The sequence below is a fragment of the Vigna angularis genome, chromosome 11 (assembly GCF_016808095.1).
Source record: "Vigna angularis cultivar LongXiaoDou No.4 chromosome 11, ASM1680809v1, whole genome shotgun sequence".
NCBI classification, from domain to species: domain Eukaryota; kingdom Viridiplantae; phylum Streptophyta; class Magnoliopsida; order Fabales; family Fabaceae; genus Vigna; species Vigna angularis.
The window spans coordinates 3,016,132-3,033,418 of record NC_068980.1 but is presented as its reverse complement, the minus strand read 5'-3'; the positions used below and the strand labels follow the sequence as shown (position 1 = coordinate 3,033,418).

General features: G+C 28.1%; 2 protein-coding genes and 1 pseudogene across 2 annotated transcripts; all 3 read right to left on the bottom strand.

Annotated features, from left to right (window-relative positions):
- Positions 1 to 1,307: 1,307 nt before the first annotated feature.
- On the bottom strand, positions 1,308 to 3,309 carry LOC108333873 (endo-1,3;1,4-beta-D-glucanase). Its single transcript, XM_017569348.2, has 7 exons — positions 3,102 to 3,309; positions 2,924 to 2,945; positions 2,632 to 2,758; positions 2,413 to 2,503; positions 2,206 to 2,295; positions 1,780 to 1,880; positions 1,308 to 1,455 (listed from the first exon to the last, which is right to left on the bottom strand). The coding sequence occupies exons 1-7, from the start codon at positions 3,247 to 3,249 to the stop codon at positions 1,312 to 1,314; spliced, it is 723 nt and encodes a 240-aa protein (XP_017424837.1). The 5' UTR covers positions 3,250 to 3,309; the 3' UTR covers positions 1,308 to 1,311.
- An 823-nt stretch (positions 3,310 to 4,132) lies between these two features.
- LOC108333870 (beta-glucosidase 12-like) lies at positions 4,133 to 6,973 on the bottom strand (annotated as a pseudogene).
- A 2,789-nt stretch (positions 6,974 to 9,762) lies between these two features.
- Positions 9,763 to 13,609, bottom strand: LOC108323619 (cyanogenic beta-glucosidase). The gene is made up of 14 exons (XM_052871154.1): positions 13,320 to 13,609; positions 12,870 to 12,994; positions 12,698 to 12,767; positions 12,291 to 12,349; positions 12,105 to 12,180; positions 11,912 to 11,998; positions 11,729 to 11,816; positions 11,375 to 11,630; positions 11,123 to 11,238; positions 10,741 to 10,973; positions 10,559 to 10,590; positions 10,371 to 10,473; positions 10,151 to 10,265; positions 9,763 to 10,062 (listed from the first exon to the last, which is right to left on the bottom strand). Exons 1-14 carry the CDS (start codon positions 13,591 to 13,593, stop codon positions 9,879 to 9,881), a joined length of 1,818 nt encoding a protein of 605 aa, XP_052727114.1. The 5' UTR covers positions 13,594 to 13,609; the 3' UTR covers positions 9,763 to 9,878.
- Positions 13,610 to 17,287: the final 3,678 nt, after the last annotated feature.

The window sequence follows — 17,287 nt, the reverse complement described above, 5'->3', positions numbered from 1 at the left end:
ATAGTTGTGTGTTATATTTCTGGGATGTCACAAAAAATATATATATATATATATATATATATATATATATATATATATTCTGAATTTTCTCTATTTTGTAAATGTTTTATGTTAACGTCACTGGTGTAAAAAAGAGTTTTTGCATGTTATTTTGATTATTATATCAATTAATCAAATGAGACAAATTTAATAAAAATAAAAAGATATGATTTTTTTGGCTTATGTTACTAACCGAAACATATTCAATTTTGATTATAGAAGAATCGAAGTATAAAAATGTTACTACATAATAAAAAATAAAAAAAGGAAATTATGTTTTAATTTTCACTAGAAAGTAAAGGAGTATTAAATTTTTGATTGTGTAAAATAAAATAATTATTTATTTAAATCAGAAAGGATTAGACTCCGATTATTTATAAAACTGAAGTCTAATACTTATGTTTCGGTTTTTGTATTAATTGAAACTTAATATAGCGGTTATCTAAACCAAAGCCTAATATTCACTTTATGTTTTGATTTTGATAATAACCGGTACATACTCTAGGCGTTTTTTAAATACTTTTTTTTTGTTTATGCTTACTTATTAAACTCAAACAAAATCATAATCAACTAGATACAATAATATAAAATTAGATGATAATAACACATATTAAGAATGATATCCATAATAAGCATGATAAAACAATATTATATATTGTTAAATAAATTACAAGTAAATGTACTAATTACTATTATACTATTTGTATTATGTATTTTATACATATTATTCTTCGATACTTAATGGACTTATTAAGGATTAGTGTAAAATTCTTGTATTTATGCAAGAGAGAGAATAATTTTAATTAGTATATAAAAATATAAATCTGTAAAGTCTTTTTATTGAATGCAATTAATACGAGCATGAATAACATAATTATATAAAACATTCTTCTCATAAAATCGATTAGATTTTAATTTATTATAAAACTTCATTTATTATATGAAAAACATTTCAACAAAAATATATTTACATTGACTTTCATAAAATACAAAATTAAATACTTTATAATTTTTAAAAATCAAATACAATTTAATTTAGAGATAAAACAAATTTTTATAATAATTTGAGTACAGAAAAACTATTTAACCTGTCTACTTATTAAATAGGCTATTTCAGAATTGTTTTTTTTTTTCAAATTTTAGGTGGAAAATGACAATTTTTTTTATAGTTTGTCACACCCATAACATATGTTGTGACAATTTATTTATTTTTATCAAACATAGAATTATTATGACGCATTGATACAATAAAAAATCACATTACAAGATTTCTTACTTCTTAAGATGTTTATCAAACCAATTTATCATGATTTTGTGAGCGTTCCCTGCAGCCATAGCAGCTTTAGGATCTGTAGGGTCGTACCTCAAAGTCCAACCATGTGAGACGTTAGGAAATACTTTTACATAACTATCAATCTGCACAAAACAAAAATTGGTACACAAGTCATAAACTCCACCAGAGAAGAGACAAAATGTGCCCATTAATGACCATAAACAGATACTTTGGATGCCTAAAAACCATTAACTTAATTGCCATATTCATGTGGTTCGACTCAAATTTTACTTGTCTAATGTAAAAGCTAGCCAAGTTTGTATAACTAGAGAAAGACAAAATTGACTTGCAACAATAACATCAAAAACACATATGCAACTGGTTACAAAAGTTAATTAGCAAATCATCAAGCTGATAATACTAAATTAGAGTACATAATCAGAAAAAGAAGAAAACATTCATGGTACCTGAGGTTTAGCTTTCAGGACTTCTTCAAATTCTTTCACAAGCTTTGGAGGAGAGAGTGAGTCATGCTCTGCTCCAAGTATAGCAATTGGAACATTAACACCTGAAAAGATAAAGAATTAACTATCTCAATCACTGCTTTAAGATTTATATCTTTATTCAACCATTAAAGAAATGAAAGACAGAAAGAAAGGAGATTTTATAAAATTACAAAAAAGCTGATGTCAGTCATTGCAGGTGTTCTTTCAAATAAAAATAACATTAATGATTCTGTAACGTTTGAATCATTGACAGAGTGGGATGTTTCTTGGTCTTGCATCAAAACATGTTTAGTTAAAGTAAATTTTCCTTTAAGAATGTACTACTTGGGAATCGTATACAGGGAATATGTAAAATAAGAAACAATCCAAAATATTGAGAATTCATACCACGGATGTCATTCACAACTATATATGATGGATGTAATAGCACAGAAGCTTGGATGAGTTCAGTTTTTGCTAGGTTGGTAACGGTCTTAGCTGACAGCAAGAGAAAAAACGCAGAACATTCTGTGAATTATTCCAAAGGTGACCAGAAATTGCAAAATGACACATAGTAGAAGAGATAAAGCACACGAATCAGTAAAAGTCACTCACCTCCCCAACAAAAACCAGCAACTCCAACAGCGGAAACATTTTTTCTTTTCAAGGCTTCAATAATAGATTTTGCTTCTTCAGAGCTTTTTCCCTACAGATTTAATATGCAATGTAAGCATCACACAAAATGCAGTGCAACTTTCAAACAAGTCACAGGTTGTAACATGTGAATCCTCTATCAAAATCAGAACAAGCAAGTATAATTAAGTAAGAATTAACCGGTTCATGATCTTTTAACCAAACACGGGTTGGCCTTGACACATTCTTAGGATCATAAGGGTCACCATGCAAGAAGTCAGGAACCAGGACATAATACCCATTATCTGCAACCTTGTCTGCAATTTTCCTTCACAGTACATAACAGATAATATTGATCATCACGGAACACATTACATTAAATCAATTGCGAGCTTCATTTGTGATTTAGACATTAAATTATTAAACTAAATGCGTGTTTAATTTGTGGTTTAGACATTCAATTGTTAAATTAAATTTAAATTAAGCACCATACCTTAGAAGTGGTGCTTTAAATCCTGCAAAACAGATTGAGCGCGTGAAGTTAGATGAAGATAATAAAACTGATAAACAAAACAAGGAATTAAGACAAAGGAACGAAATCACATATACATTGAACTGAATTATTAACACACAGACTCCAATAATTGGAAGAGAAGAAGATTGTTGAATACCATAAACATCAGAAACAAGAAGAATGGCGAGAACGGCGAGAGGAGAACCGGTGACGTAGGAGTTAACACCACCGACATTGATAACGTGACCAACGCCGCTCGAAGCGTTGAGAACAGGAGCGTTTGAAAAGCATCCGCTTGCTACCATTTCTCTCTTTGTCTTTTTCCCTATGCTCTTCCCTCTACTCTTATATTTATAGGGAACGGATTCTCTCTTACTAGCTTTCTCTGTGGACCTTTTCAACGTCTTTTATAAGCCGGACGGTTAAAATTAAAATTAAAATAAATTATGCTCTCCTCCAGTCTCTTTTTTATCTTTCCATAACCTTAAAAAATAACTTTTTTCTCTTTATTACTACTTAAAATAAAGAAATAAATAAATGCATTTAAGAAGACTAAACATTTAAAATATCAAGCGGTCAAATATTCAACGTATCAAATAACATTAATTATTTCTAAGGTGAATTTATGATGTAAAGAGAAAATTTTGTTTGCATATGTGTATGAAGATTGAGATGAGAAAAAGGGACATTTTTTTTTTTGCAAATTTAGATTAATTTGTTTCCGAAATTACAAAAATAGTATAATTTTTTTTTAAATTTCGAAATTGGACAAACTGTTATTTTATATTATATATATATATATATATATATAAATAATATAAACATATGTATTAGATATGGATTGAACAATAATACGAAGTAGGTGTGTTTTATTATACTAAAACTATATATTTTGGATTGTTATATTGATAGAATTTCTTTTAGAAAAACAAAAAAAATATAAAATATTTTTTATTTTAATGAAATATTTATAAAATTTTCTGTTTTACCTTATGATAAGAGTACAAATAATAAAAATGTAATTAATATTGTTTTACCACGCATATCAAAGGATTGAAGGAAATATTAAATATGCTTCATTACATTAATAAAAATAATAATAAAACACACTTTATTGAATATTATTAAATGAATTGGCATTACACCAAAGATAATTTATAAAGTCTAATAGTAGAATTTCCCTGAAATCTAATCTCTCTGAAGAAAAGCTTTGAACCATTTTGCAGATTGTTTGGCATGCCGCTTCAAACCATTTTTGTAATCCACAAAGTTTAGTCCAAATCGCACTACATAGCCGTCTTTCCATTCAAAATTGTCCAACAATGACCATGCAAAGTATCCTTTTACCTTTACGCCATCCCTTATAAGTCAAAAAAATAAATTCTAATTAGCAAAACCAAAATTAAAAATTAATTAATATGTGAAAAATGATGTATTACCTGATTGCAGAGAGTAGATAATAAAGATGGCGATAAAAATAATCAATTCTGTAAGTATCTTGAAGCATTTCTTTAACAGATAATGTCGGATCAGTGTAAATATCACCCATACCTATTAATAAAAAGTAACATACATTTATATGTTAGAACAAAAATCGTATATAAAGATACAAGCTTTATATTGAAATTCTATATTTTGAAATATTCACTTTAAAATATATTTTGAAGATAATTTAATTACCATTTTCTGTGATGTAGATCAAAGGACGGTTGTATACTGTATTGATATGAAGCAGCAGTTCTCTAAGTCCCTTGGGGTAGACATATAACCAACTTGGACCAAACTGCAAGTATAATTACAAATCAAGTTATAGAAAAACCAATAACTAATAACAATATGTTTCTACAATTTGACATGACCTAATACATACCTGAGGACCAATGGCAACTCCATTGCGAACAGCTGGAAAATATACAAAACAAAAGAAAAAAATGATTTTCATGGACTCAACATTTATAACATAAATATATAATTAATAGATAAAAGGTTTCCTCACTTATTTGATTGGCATTAGCATCAGTAGTATAACTAGGTTTGTTGGCTTTGGATGTATTGGCAGCATAGTTAGTGGTGTAATAGTTTAGTCCAAGAAAATCTATTGAACCAGCAACAAGTTTTCGTTCATGTCTTGAAAACTTTGGCAACCGTTTACCAACTAGAGAACGCATGCTCTTTGGATATTTTCCTGATGTCAACGGTTCCATGTACCTATAATCATTATTACATATGAAAATATCAAATTTGAGAATGTTTGAAAACAAAAACATAACAACTACTGTATATTAATCTCTTCAGCAATGTCTGTCCTCTAGTAGAGTTAAGCAATTACCATCAAAACATGAAGTCAACTGCTCGTATGGCAGCGTCTTTATCAGCTTCGCTATTCGAATATGGTTCATACCAATTAGAATTAAGTGTTATGCCGATGACACCTTTCTGAGTGTTCTGCATAAAGTGTTTTGAATGTTAAATAAATAAGAATGTTATACCAGAATAAAATGCTTGTGAGCTCTCACAACATTGTGGAATTCTAATGAAATATGAAGATTTAAAAGTTCTCATAGAAACTAAAAAACCTGAAAATTTGTCTTGTAAACATGTACGGCGGCTGCATGAGCAAGTAGTAGATAATGTGTAACAATATAAGGTTCTGTTCCTGAGTCACCTCCAAAACAAGTTGAATCTAGCCATTTAGAGCATCGACCCGGTGGAAAGTTTCCAACTGCATAACCAATATTACTGTAAGACCATGGCTCATTTAGAGTAATCCAATATTTCACCCTGTTTCCAAAATATCTGAAACAAATTTCTGCATAGTCTCGAAAATCATCTCTGAAAAATTAAGAACACAACAAAATTATTATTTTATAATGATAATTAATATAAAATTCAGAAGATTAAAAAAAGATAAGAAAAATAATAATTATGTACATTTGTAATTATGCTACTAGTGATTTTGAATAGAAATTAATTTTTGTATAACTTACACAACGCGACGACTTAAAAAACCTCCGTATTCTTCTTCCAAAGATTGGGGAAGATCCCAGTGAAAAAGTGTCACGTATGGTTCTATACCTGCAACGTTAATATTTAGGTCTTGTCACTTACTATAAAAACGTAAACTTTAATGAAGAAAAAAAAAGAAGAGGGTATAAAGCAAGAATGTTGACCGTTGACTAGCAAATTATCGATAAGATTGTTGTAATATCTGATCCCTTCTGGGTTTACACCTCCACTCAGCTTTCCATCTATATATGAACAACAAGATTGAAATCGTTAACGTGAAAGATCCAACTACAGTAATTTCAAAAACGAAATTTTCTCATCAACTTTGATCTTACTTGGTAAAATTCTAGACCAAGAGATGGAAAATCTGTATGAATCCAGATTCATATTCTTCATTATCTGGATATCTTCCTGTTATATAAACAGAAAACAACATTCGAAAATGATTAATTACTGAGGGAGAGAGATAATTGGTTTCTTCATTAATCCTATGTTATCATCACTAAAATTTGAAGTTTACCTTGTAGCGATGATACTGGTCAACAGCAACATCTCCATTACTTTTACCCCTTATCTTGTCTGTAAGTATTACACATTCATATAATCAGATTATTATCAATTATTTTTAAGTTTAGAAAGTAAAATACAATTATATCATATTAAAGAGATTAATTAAACACAGCAAAAAGAAAAAAACCTGGATATTTGTGAGTGTATGCATCCCATATGCTTGGTCCTCTTCCACCTTCGTTTGCCGCACCTTCGTACTATACATACATACGACGAAGAAACATAAGAAAACATTACAAGGTTAGGTTGAGATGTGAAGGATTTTTCGATAAGAATAAGGAAAACATTTACCTGGTAAGCCGAGGATGCTGTCCCAAAAACGAAGCCTGTGGGAAAAGTGCTTCGATTCAGAGAAAGAACTTCCACAACAGATGAGTGCTGTTGCGCAAAAGCAATCGGTGAGAGTGTGGTAAGAGCGAAGAACAGAAGCAGAATAAACCCTTTGCGTGCCATCTTCAGTGATGAACACTGTTTCTGCTTAATGCACAAATGCTACTTATTAACGTTCCCTTACACAATGCTCGAAAACTTTATAATTATTATAAATATTTAGATAAACAATTATTGAAATTGATTTTCTTCTAACCTGGAGCAACGTTGCTATCTTGAACTGAGTGAGATCTTCAGGAAGTTGAGTTTGATCTTCCAAGATGTGGAGAGATGATGACTCAGAAAAGATCAATCTCCATAAATTTCTTAAACTATATATGATACGTGTCGCCACTTTATAAAAGTATTTAAAACCGATCAATAACAAACCAACACTACGCGTTATCAAAAAGTTTTAAAAGAAAAATGGTTAAAAAAACTTTTTCTTATATAAATATTGAGTGAGTAGTATCTGTCACATTATTATCTATTTATAGGTTTCTAAACTGTACAATAAAGATTTAGATAATAAAAAGATATAATTTATAGTTTGGTACTCAATTCAATTGTAACGATAATCATATTAATTCCTTATCATATATCTATAAATATAATACTTACTATAAGAAAATAAGTATACAGATATAATTTTCAATCAATAGAGTTACTTAATATATTAACTAATTTATCAATTTTTAGAAAAACTAAAAGTCAGAATTTATAGTTTGGTAGTACTCATTTCAATTCTAACCATTCATATTTCTTATCATATATCTATAAATACAATATTTATAAGAAAATAACTATTCTAGTATAATTTTCAATCAACATAGTTATTAATAGTTTAACTAATTTATCAAATTTTAGAAAAATTAAGGACTTGTTCACTTGAATAGATTTGGGAGAGAGTGATTCAGGGGATTTGAAGGTAAATTTTTTTGTTAGTTTATTTGAGTGGATTTGGAGGTAAGTGAGAATGAATTTGGAAGTAAAGTTTGTGAGAATTAGCGTAGGATTTGATTGACGTGACAAATTAAAAAAATTTACTTCCAAATCAACTCTCATTTACCTCCAAATTCACTCAAATAAACAACAAAAAAATTTATCTTGAGATCCTCTCAAATCCCCTCAATCACTCTCCCCCAACCCAAATTCATTCAAATGAACAAAGCCTAAAAGATATATTTTATAGTTTCGCACTCGATTCAATTTTAACCGTATTATATCTATTCCTTATCATATATCTATAAATATAATATTTATAAGAAAATCACCATACATATAATTTTGAATCAACTAGATTAACTGATTTATAAATTTTAGAAAAAGTTATATTTTACATAAAATATTATGTTAAAATTTATTCATTCTCTTTCTTTAATAATAAATAATACTTCTCAATTCTCTTACAACGAAATTATGAATTCTCTTTAATAATAAAATTTTCATACATAAAATATCAATTCAGAAATTTCTATATATAATAATATATATTAATCACAAATATACTAACGTCAATACTTTACTATAAATTAATCACACTAGTAATAATAACTTATATTAACGACAACAATAAATATATAGTGAATTATGTCAAATTATAATCATATTTATAAATTTTTGGAGAAAATATTACTTTAACTATCACTTAAAAATATTACAAAATTATAAAAATTAAAAGTTCTTTTCAACAATACATTTTTCATATTTCAAATATGAACTCACAAAATTTTATATATAATAAGATATACTATTTATAAAAATTTAATATATAATAATCATAATAATTTAGTATATATTAATCATAATTTGTGTCAATAGTAGCAACATATAATTTGTTTTATAATAGTATCAAATCATCAAACTAGGGATAACAAAAAAATCTAGTCCACAGATATTTGCGTATGAAATTCGTAATGGATAGTTGGTATCCGTGAATATTTACTACCTGCGGATTATGGGTAGCGGATATATTCATACTGGGTTTAAGGTTTAGGTTTTAGGGTTTAAAGTGTAGGTTTTAGGGTTTAGGGTTTACGTTTTAGGGTTTATGGTTTAGGGTTTAAGGTTTATGGTTTAGGGTTTATGGTTTAGGCTTTAGAGTTTAGGCTTTATGGTTAGGGTTTAGGGTTTAGTGTTTTGAGTTTAGGGTATGAGGTTTAGGATTTAGGTTTAGTATTTTGGTCTTTAATTAAAAAAACAAGCAGGCAGGAATTTATTACTAAAATTATTGAAAGGATCCTGATATTTTAACAATTTTTTGACAATGGGCCACATGTCATTGCTTTATTGGTCTGTTTGAATTTGTTTTCAGAAAAATATTTGAAACCAACCCATCATAAGCCACCACCTCAGTGTTGTCAAAAAATTGTTAAAAAAGAGTTGTTAAAAAAGACATTTCCTTATTAAAAGGTACGTTTCATTATAAAAAGTTTAACGGCACACCCACTTATTGAAATTTATTAAATAAGCAACATGACATAAGAAAGTTTTCAGACTGTAACATAGATGCTATTATCCTTCGTAATTTGGATTTGGATCTGGCTTTTGAAGAAAATTCTTAAACCATTTTTGCTGAGAGTTTGGCATATCGCTTCAAGTTGTCGACGTAGTTTAATCCGAATCCAACTAAATAACCATTCTTCCATTCAAAATTGTCCAATATTGACCACGCAAAATAGTAAAATTAATTATATTAAAGTTAGCATACTCATAATAATATAATAAAATATGTTAAATGGATGTTTCTGTCATTTATTAATTAGAATATTAATTTTTAATGTGATAACCCACTTTATAAGCTAGATAAGAATAATTAAATGGATATATGTTTTCTCTAATAAAGAACAATGAGGAAATAATTTATAAGTAAATTTATTAAAAGCGACATTTCATTAATACAAAGTTTAACAGCACACACTTTATTGAAATATTAAAATGGAAGCATCACTTTATAGAATCTTTCCAAAGTCTAACAGAAGTGCTCTTATCATTTGGGACGTAATGGTTTTCTTAGAAAATTCGTAAACCATTGTGCAGAGAGTTTGGCATATCTCTTCAAATCATCGTTTCTGTCAACATAGTTCAGTCCAAATCCCACTAAATAACCATTCTTCCATTCAAAATTATCCAACAGCGACCATGCAAAATATCCTTTTACATTTACGCCATCCCTTCATAAGAAATTCAAAATAAGAAATTCAAAATTAGATTTAAAAACAATGATTAAAATAAGTAAAAAAGAAAAAGACAAATCATTACCCGATTGCTGAGAGTAGATAATAAAGATGACGATAATAATAATCGATTCTGTAAATATCAAGAAGAGCTTCCTCAAGTGTCTGCGGTGGTTCATCATTCACATCGTTACCTCTACCTATGAATTAAAATCAATACACGTCAGTATATTAAAATAAAATTCTTTAAAATATATTTCAAAGATAATAAAAATTGTTTTTTTTTTTTGTTTTTTTATATTTACCATTTTCAGTTATATAAATCACAGGATCGTTGTACGTTTCTTTGGTATAGAGCAACAAGTCTCTAATTCCTTTGGGATAAACATATAACCAATCAGAAGCCGTCTGCAAATATAAATATAAAGTTATATGAAATAAAATAATAATAACAATAATATGAACTTAAAATTTGACATAATCATATACATACCGGTGTACCTATGGGTATACCATTTCGTTCAGCTGGCCAATGAAAACAAAAGCAAAATCAGATATTAACAAATTAAACACACACACACACACACATATATATATATATATATATATATATATATATATATATATATATATATATATATAATTTACATAATTGAAAGATGGAGAATTCCTCACTTAGATAAGTGACATTTGCATCAGTGGTATAACTAGGTTCGGCTTTGGATGTAGGACTAGGTTCAACTTTAGGTCGATTCGCAGCATAGTTAGTGGTGTAATAGTTCAATCCAAGAAAATCAAATGAACCAGCCAAAAGTTTTGATTCTTCTTCGCTGAACTCTGGCAATCGTTTACCAACCAAGTTACGCATAGTTTCTGGGTATCTTCCTGTTGTCAATGGTTCCATGAACCTATAATCATAGTTACAAATTATTAAAATATAATGTAAATTCTAAAGCATTTTGTAAAAGCATAATATAGGAGGAAAATATCAAAAACATTTTATATAGATAGAAAACCTATAACATTCTACATAAGTTCTACCTAGTTAAGCACTTACCATCCGAACATGAAGTCAAGTGCTCGTTTCGCAGCGCTTTTATCTAATTCACTATCCGAATATGGCTCGTACCAAGTAGAAATATTTGTTATGCCTATCACTCCGTTTTGACTTTCCTGGGTAAAGTGTTTCGAACGTTATCTTAGTAAAACAGTAGTACCACATACTTGAATCCTCGTACCAATTAATGTCAAAATATCTAATAAAATATTAAGATTTAAATGTTTTGATAAGGACTATAGTTAAAAGAACCTTGTACTCTTTCCTGTACAGATCTACAGCAGCTGCATGAGAAAGTAGTAGATTATGTGTAACAATATAAGGTTCTGTTCCTGAATCACCACCGAGACAAGTTGAATCTAGCGTTTCGGAGCATCGACCTGGTGCAAAGGTTCCAACTGCATAACCATTATTACTATAAGACCATGGTTCGTTTAGAGTAATCCAATGTTTCACCCTGTCTCCAAAGTATTTGAAACAAACTCCTGCGTAGTCTCGAAAATCACCTCTGAAAATCAACAATACACCAAAATCTATTTTAAAATACGTAACTTAATAATAGTAAATAATTATTGTTGGATAAAAGATAAATTATGAATAACTTACACCATCTGAGGAGATAAAAAACCTCCGTACTCTTCTTGTAAAGCTTGGGGAGTATCCCAGTGAAAGAGTGTGACATACGGTTGTAGACCTGTAAAACATGATTATTGTCATTTACTTTAAAGAGTATTTTAAAATGTAATTTTTAATCAAGAAAAACCAGAAGAGGAAAACGTGGATATTGACCGTTGGCTATTAGATTATCGATGAGGCGATTGTAGTAATCGATTCCTTCTTGGTTTACACCTTCCTCGTTTGCACCGACCTTTCCATCTATATATCAATAATTTTTAAAACAAGATTGAAATCATTAACAATGAAAGATCCAACAACAGTAATAACAAGCAGAATAATAATAGTTCATCAACTTTTATCTCACTTGGTATTATTCTAGACCATGACATGGAGAATCTGTAAGCATCCAGATTCATATCCTTCATTATCTGAATATCTTCCTGTTATATAAATACAAAACAACATAAAATTAATTAATTGTTTTGAAGGACCAAGATAATTGACTACTATATTGATCGTATGTTATCATCAATAAGAATTTGGACTTTACTACGAAACGATGATATTCGTCAACTGCTACATCTCCATTGCTTCGGTCGTCTATCCTCTCTGCAAGTTATTACAAATTTGTAGTAAGACTATTTATATCTACTGGTTTTCTCAAGTTTTAAATATATAATATAAATTCTAAAAATCATAGATTTTTTTTTAAAATTTATAAGAAATATTGTATAATTGTTTTAGTTCAAATAAATTTGTTATTTCTTACAACTTTTCTCTTCCAATGTGCAATTGTACTTCTTTTAGTTATTCTTGTTTCTTCCCATTTTATTTATTTTTTTCACTTGAGTAATTAGTTATTACAACTAACTATTAAAATAGAAATATAATAAAATCAAAGAAAGTATTTTCCCTTTTTCTTGATACATAATGTTTGAGACAGAAAGAGGGAAAAACCTGGATATCTATGGGTGAAGTTATCCCATACACTAGGTTTTCTTCCATATTCAAATGCCGCTCCTTCGTACTGTTGGTACATATTAAGAACATAACAAACATTTACTTTTTGTGATAAATAGAATAAACTGTAGTAAGAAAAGCATTTGTATGATTTATTGAGTGCATATACCTGGTAAGCCGCAGACGCTGTCCCGAAAACGAAGCCCTCGGGAAAACTGGTTCGATTGAGAGAAAGAGCTTCCACAACCGATGCAGGATATTCCTCAGCTTTTATTGCTGGTAATGGGCTAACTCCTACAGTACCCAAGACAATAAACTCATTACATGCCATGTTCAATGAATACGAGACTTTGATTCTACTTAATGCAGTAGTGATACAGTGAAAAAGGAAGTGTAAAACAATATTTTATGTTGTAGATAATAAACATTTCGGAAACACTGAAATCATGCGTTCAAACTGAAAGTACTTAAACAGCTTCTTTATTTTTTCACGTCAAACCAAATAGACGCTAAGATTAACTTTCACATTTTCGTATCCGATATATGAACTAAAAACTCACACGTTAAAACAAGCATGAAAATAGTTGAGTGTTTAAAGAAGTGATGAAGAGTAAAATACCAGGTTTCTCCAGAGAGAGATTTGCAGCAGCAGCAGCAGCATCAGCAGCAGGTGAAGCCTTGGTTCCAGCAACAGCAGCACCACCGATGAGCGCAGTGCCGAGGGCCAATCTGCGAGAGACAAGGCTGAGGGTGGTGGCATCACCGTCTTGGACATCCTCCTTTGCCTTGCATACAATGTGCTTTCGTGCGGTGGTCCCCACTTCCCACTGTGGCCAAGCTCTAGCCGGGGTGGTTAGGGCACGGAGCTGCAAGAAACCTTGTGTGTAAGCCATTCTCTTCAAACTACAAATTGTTGACATCTTTGGCCTCTGAATGAGGCACTATATATAGAGTTTATCACATGCAGCAGAATACTCAACAGCTATTAAAATATTGAATTCGACTGTAGACGGATGTCTGTTACCGTTCACGTGTTTTCAAAGTTTAGGGTTTTGCACCGTCCACGTGGGTATTTTTTGAAAATATTTTCGAAATAGATACATAAGATTTTCTAGCTCCATATTTTTTACCCAAAGGCCAACGAGGGAATCGAAGGTTGCTTATTAACCACATACAAGTCTCAAAGGTTACAAGCTCTGTGTGCGATGAAAGAATGTCTGTGTGCGATGAAAGAATGTCTAATAATATAGGTGTTAGTATGAAAGAATATAACCTTTATAAAGTAAAGATATAAGATTAATTGGACCTAATATAACATTGTCAATCCACATATAGAGATCTTTCTTTATTAGAAAAAAAAATTATATATTTATATACACAATATTAAGGTTGTATGAATTAGGTGAGAAAAGATAAAATCTGTCGACGGATACTTGCTATTTTCGTATATTTATTATTTTTTAATATCTTTTTTAAACGGATCGGATGCGAATATTATACTATTCATACATATGAATACATGTTATCTAAAAAAATAAAATAAAAATTTAATTTATATTTTATTAAGTTAAATTTAATTAGAATTAAAATTAATTTATATCTTATTAAATTAAATTTAATTAGAATTAAAATTAATTTATATCTTATTAGGTTTAATTTAATTATAATTAAATTTTAATTTATATTTAATTTATTTTACATACTATTTTGTAATTTTATTTTCAAAAATTATAAAATATATTTTTAAATATTCACGGATACTTACTAATTTTAAAATATTCAAATATACTTTTTAAACGGGTATCCATACGGATAATGGATGAATCGGATAATAGATAGACATTATCCGTATCCGATCCGACTCGTTGTAATCCATATAATTTAAACCCTTTAACAATATAAAGAGTCTTATTAAAAAAAAACTTATATTATTTCTTCTAATTCCGATTTTTTCACAAATTATATCCTGCTGTTTAATATGAAGTTAAACAAATTAGTAGTAAAAGATAACAAAATGATTAAAATAGTAGTTGTTTATACTTTGTCACTATATTTTGAGAACTTTTACTAAAATAGTTTAATTATAGGCCAAAATTATTGAAATAGACAAATTTATTATTAATTTTTTATATTAGGATAAGTAGCATGTGCATGACATAACTTCATTGTAATCAGATTTAAATTAAAATCATTTCGAAGTAACATATTTTAATAATTTCTTCTCTCACTTAAAAGTAACGTAGGATCACGGGTTTAAACTTTACTTAATAAATTGTTTTTCTTAATAAAGGGACGATGTCATGCAATCACAATTCAATCATATATATGAAAATTTTAAAATTTATCTTAACTTCCTTCAAAATTACAGAAATACAATGAAAAAAATCTATATTTTCTTCATATCTCTAATATTAACAAATTTTACTTATAATGTGCATGTCGAATGTTATAACAAATTTTAACAATATTATTCTAAGTTATATATTAATGCTATTTTTTTATAGAATAATGTTTTTTAGATGCACAAATTACGAACAGCTTTGGTTTTTTCTTTTTCTTTTATATTTTTTTAATTTCAGAATAGATTCTATGTTAAATCTACAGATATCGGTTTTTGCACCGTTCACGTGGGTATTTTTAAAAAAATATTACGAATACGATGAATAAGTCTTTTAGGTGTACACGATTTCATTATGATCAATACGTTTTTTTATTATTATTATTATCAAATCGCGATAAGGGATATGAACATAGAATAGAAATCGTTTTTGTCAAGACAGTTTGATTTTTTATTTTTTTAAATAGAAGTTCTCATATATGATAACTTTAATTTAAGTGAAGTCACCATGTGACTATTTCATTTTTTAATGGGAGTGTAATTTTTTTCTTTTTTATGTAATTTATTAATTTAATTTTTTAACCAGATAATAAAATTTTATAATTATAAGGTTTCCTATTTTATATTTTTAATATAATATTTAATTTTCCATATTTTAATAAGTTCTTACTTTTTTTAATGATATTTTAAATATTTTTTTAGCTTAAGCTGAACTGAGTTTTATATGAAAAAATATTTAAATTAATTATAAGAAATATTTAAATTGAGAGTCATGTGTCTTATGAGAGCGTGTTCATATTCTTCTAAATTACAATATGTATAGAGAGACATGAAAATGCATTTAAAATATTCTAAAAACACTATTTTAAAAAGTTTTATCAATTTTAAATAATTGAAATTAAATTAAATTCAAATTGAGTCTAAAAAAAATGGATTGAAATTAAATCCAGATAATTGTTTTGTAAGAAAACCAATTTGAATTTTACAGATCTAAAATTATCTTTATATTAGTTTTAAGTAAAATATCTTTATAGCTTTTACTTTAGTATAAATTCAAATAACAGTCGTACTCTTATTAATCTTTTATATATTTTAAGATAAACATTTATTTTCAGTTTAGAATTCATGATCTTATTTAAGATCTAAAATTTTAAATATTATTATATCTGTATATTTCAATTCGAAAATTTTACAAGTCGAAATCCTATATAATAATCCTATATAAGAATAAAATGCTAAACATTATTTTTTTTCGAAATTACCCAAGTATATAAAATTAGAAATTCTGTCGTTTCCGCACAAAAGTCAAGATAGGAGACTGGAGATGCGATCTCAGTATCAGAAAAGACATTTTTTAAATGTGGCACTCTATCTAGATAAGGTTAGAATAATGTTAACTAGTCACGTGGTAAAATAGTTCCAAAACGATTTAATTAAGCACGACTTTTTTTGTTGTCGTTTATTTTCACTTTATTTTATTAAGCATGAATAATTTTAAAGTCTTGTTACCATTAAGAGAATCAATATTTTTTGTTGTCATTTATTTTCACTTTATTTTATTAAGCATAAATAATTTTAAAGTCTTGTTACCATTAAGAGAATCAATATTACTTACAACTAGAGAGATAATAAAAGATCGGATATAGAAACTATCTATTCTCAATTCGACTTCAACGAAAAAAATAATCTGCAACCTGATTCGTAATTAGCTGGATATCTACATAAAAAATCTGTGAATCTTTTAAAAAATGTGGATACGTATAAATATTTCCAGATATTTAAAAATGATATAGTTTTACTAATTTTTAAATGAGATATTGAAAAAAAAAATAGCACGTAAAATAGAAGTTAATAGACAACTAAATAAAGTTGAAATATAAATCTAAGTTATAGTGCTTAAAACAAACATAATCCAAATAAAAATAATTTATAATTTTTTTTATAAAAGTAACACTGTAAGATTTAAGATTTATTCTTATTATCATTATTTTGATTACTTAAATTTTAAAATAAATAACATATAAATAAGTCATCAGTGAAGTTAAGAATTTTATAATTTTTTTGGACGGGAGAGATCCACAGGTATAAGTCTTAATATATAACCCATGCATGATGGGGTCCACGGGTTTCTTAAAAAAAACACTAGACCAACGATTTGGAAGCATGGGAAAATGGGAGCACGTGCATATTTAAATGAGATGACTGCATGCAGTGTTGTTACTTTTAAAGCCATACCATTGGGTTGCATG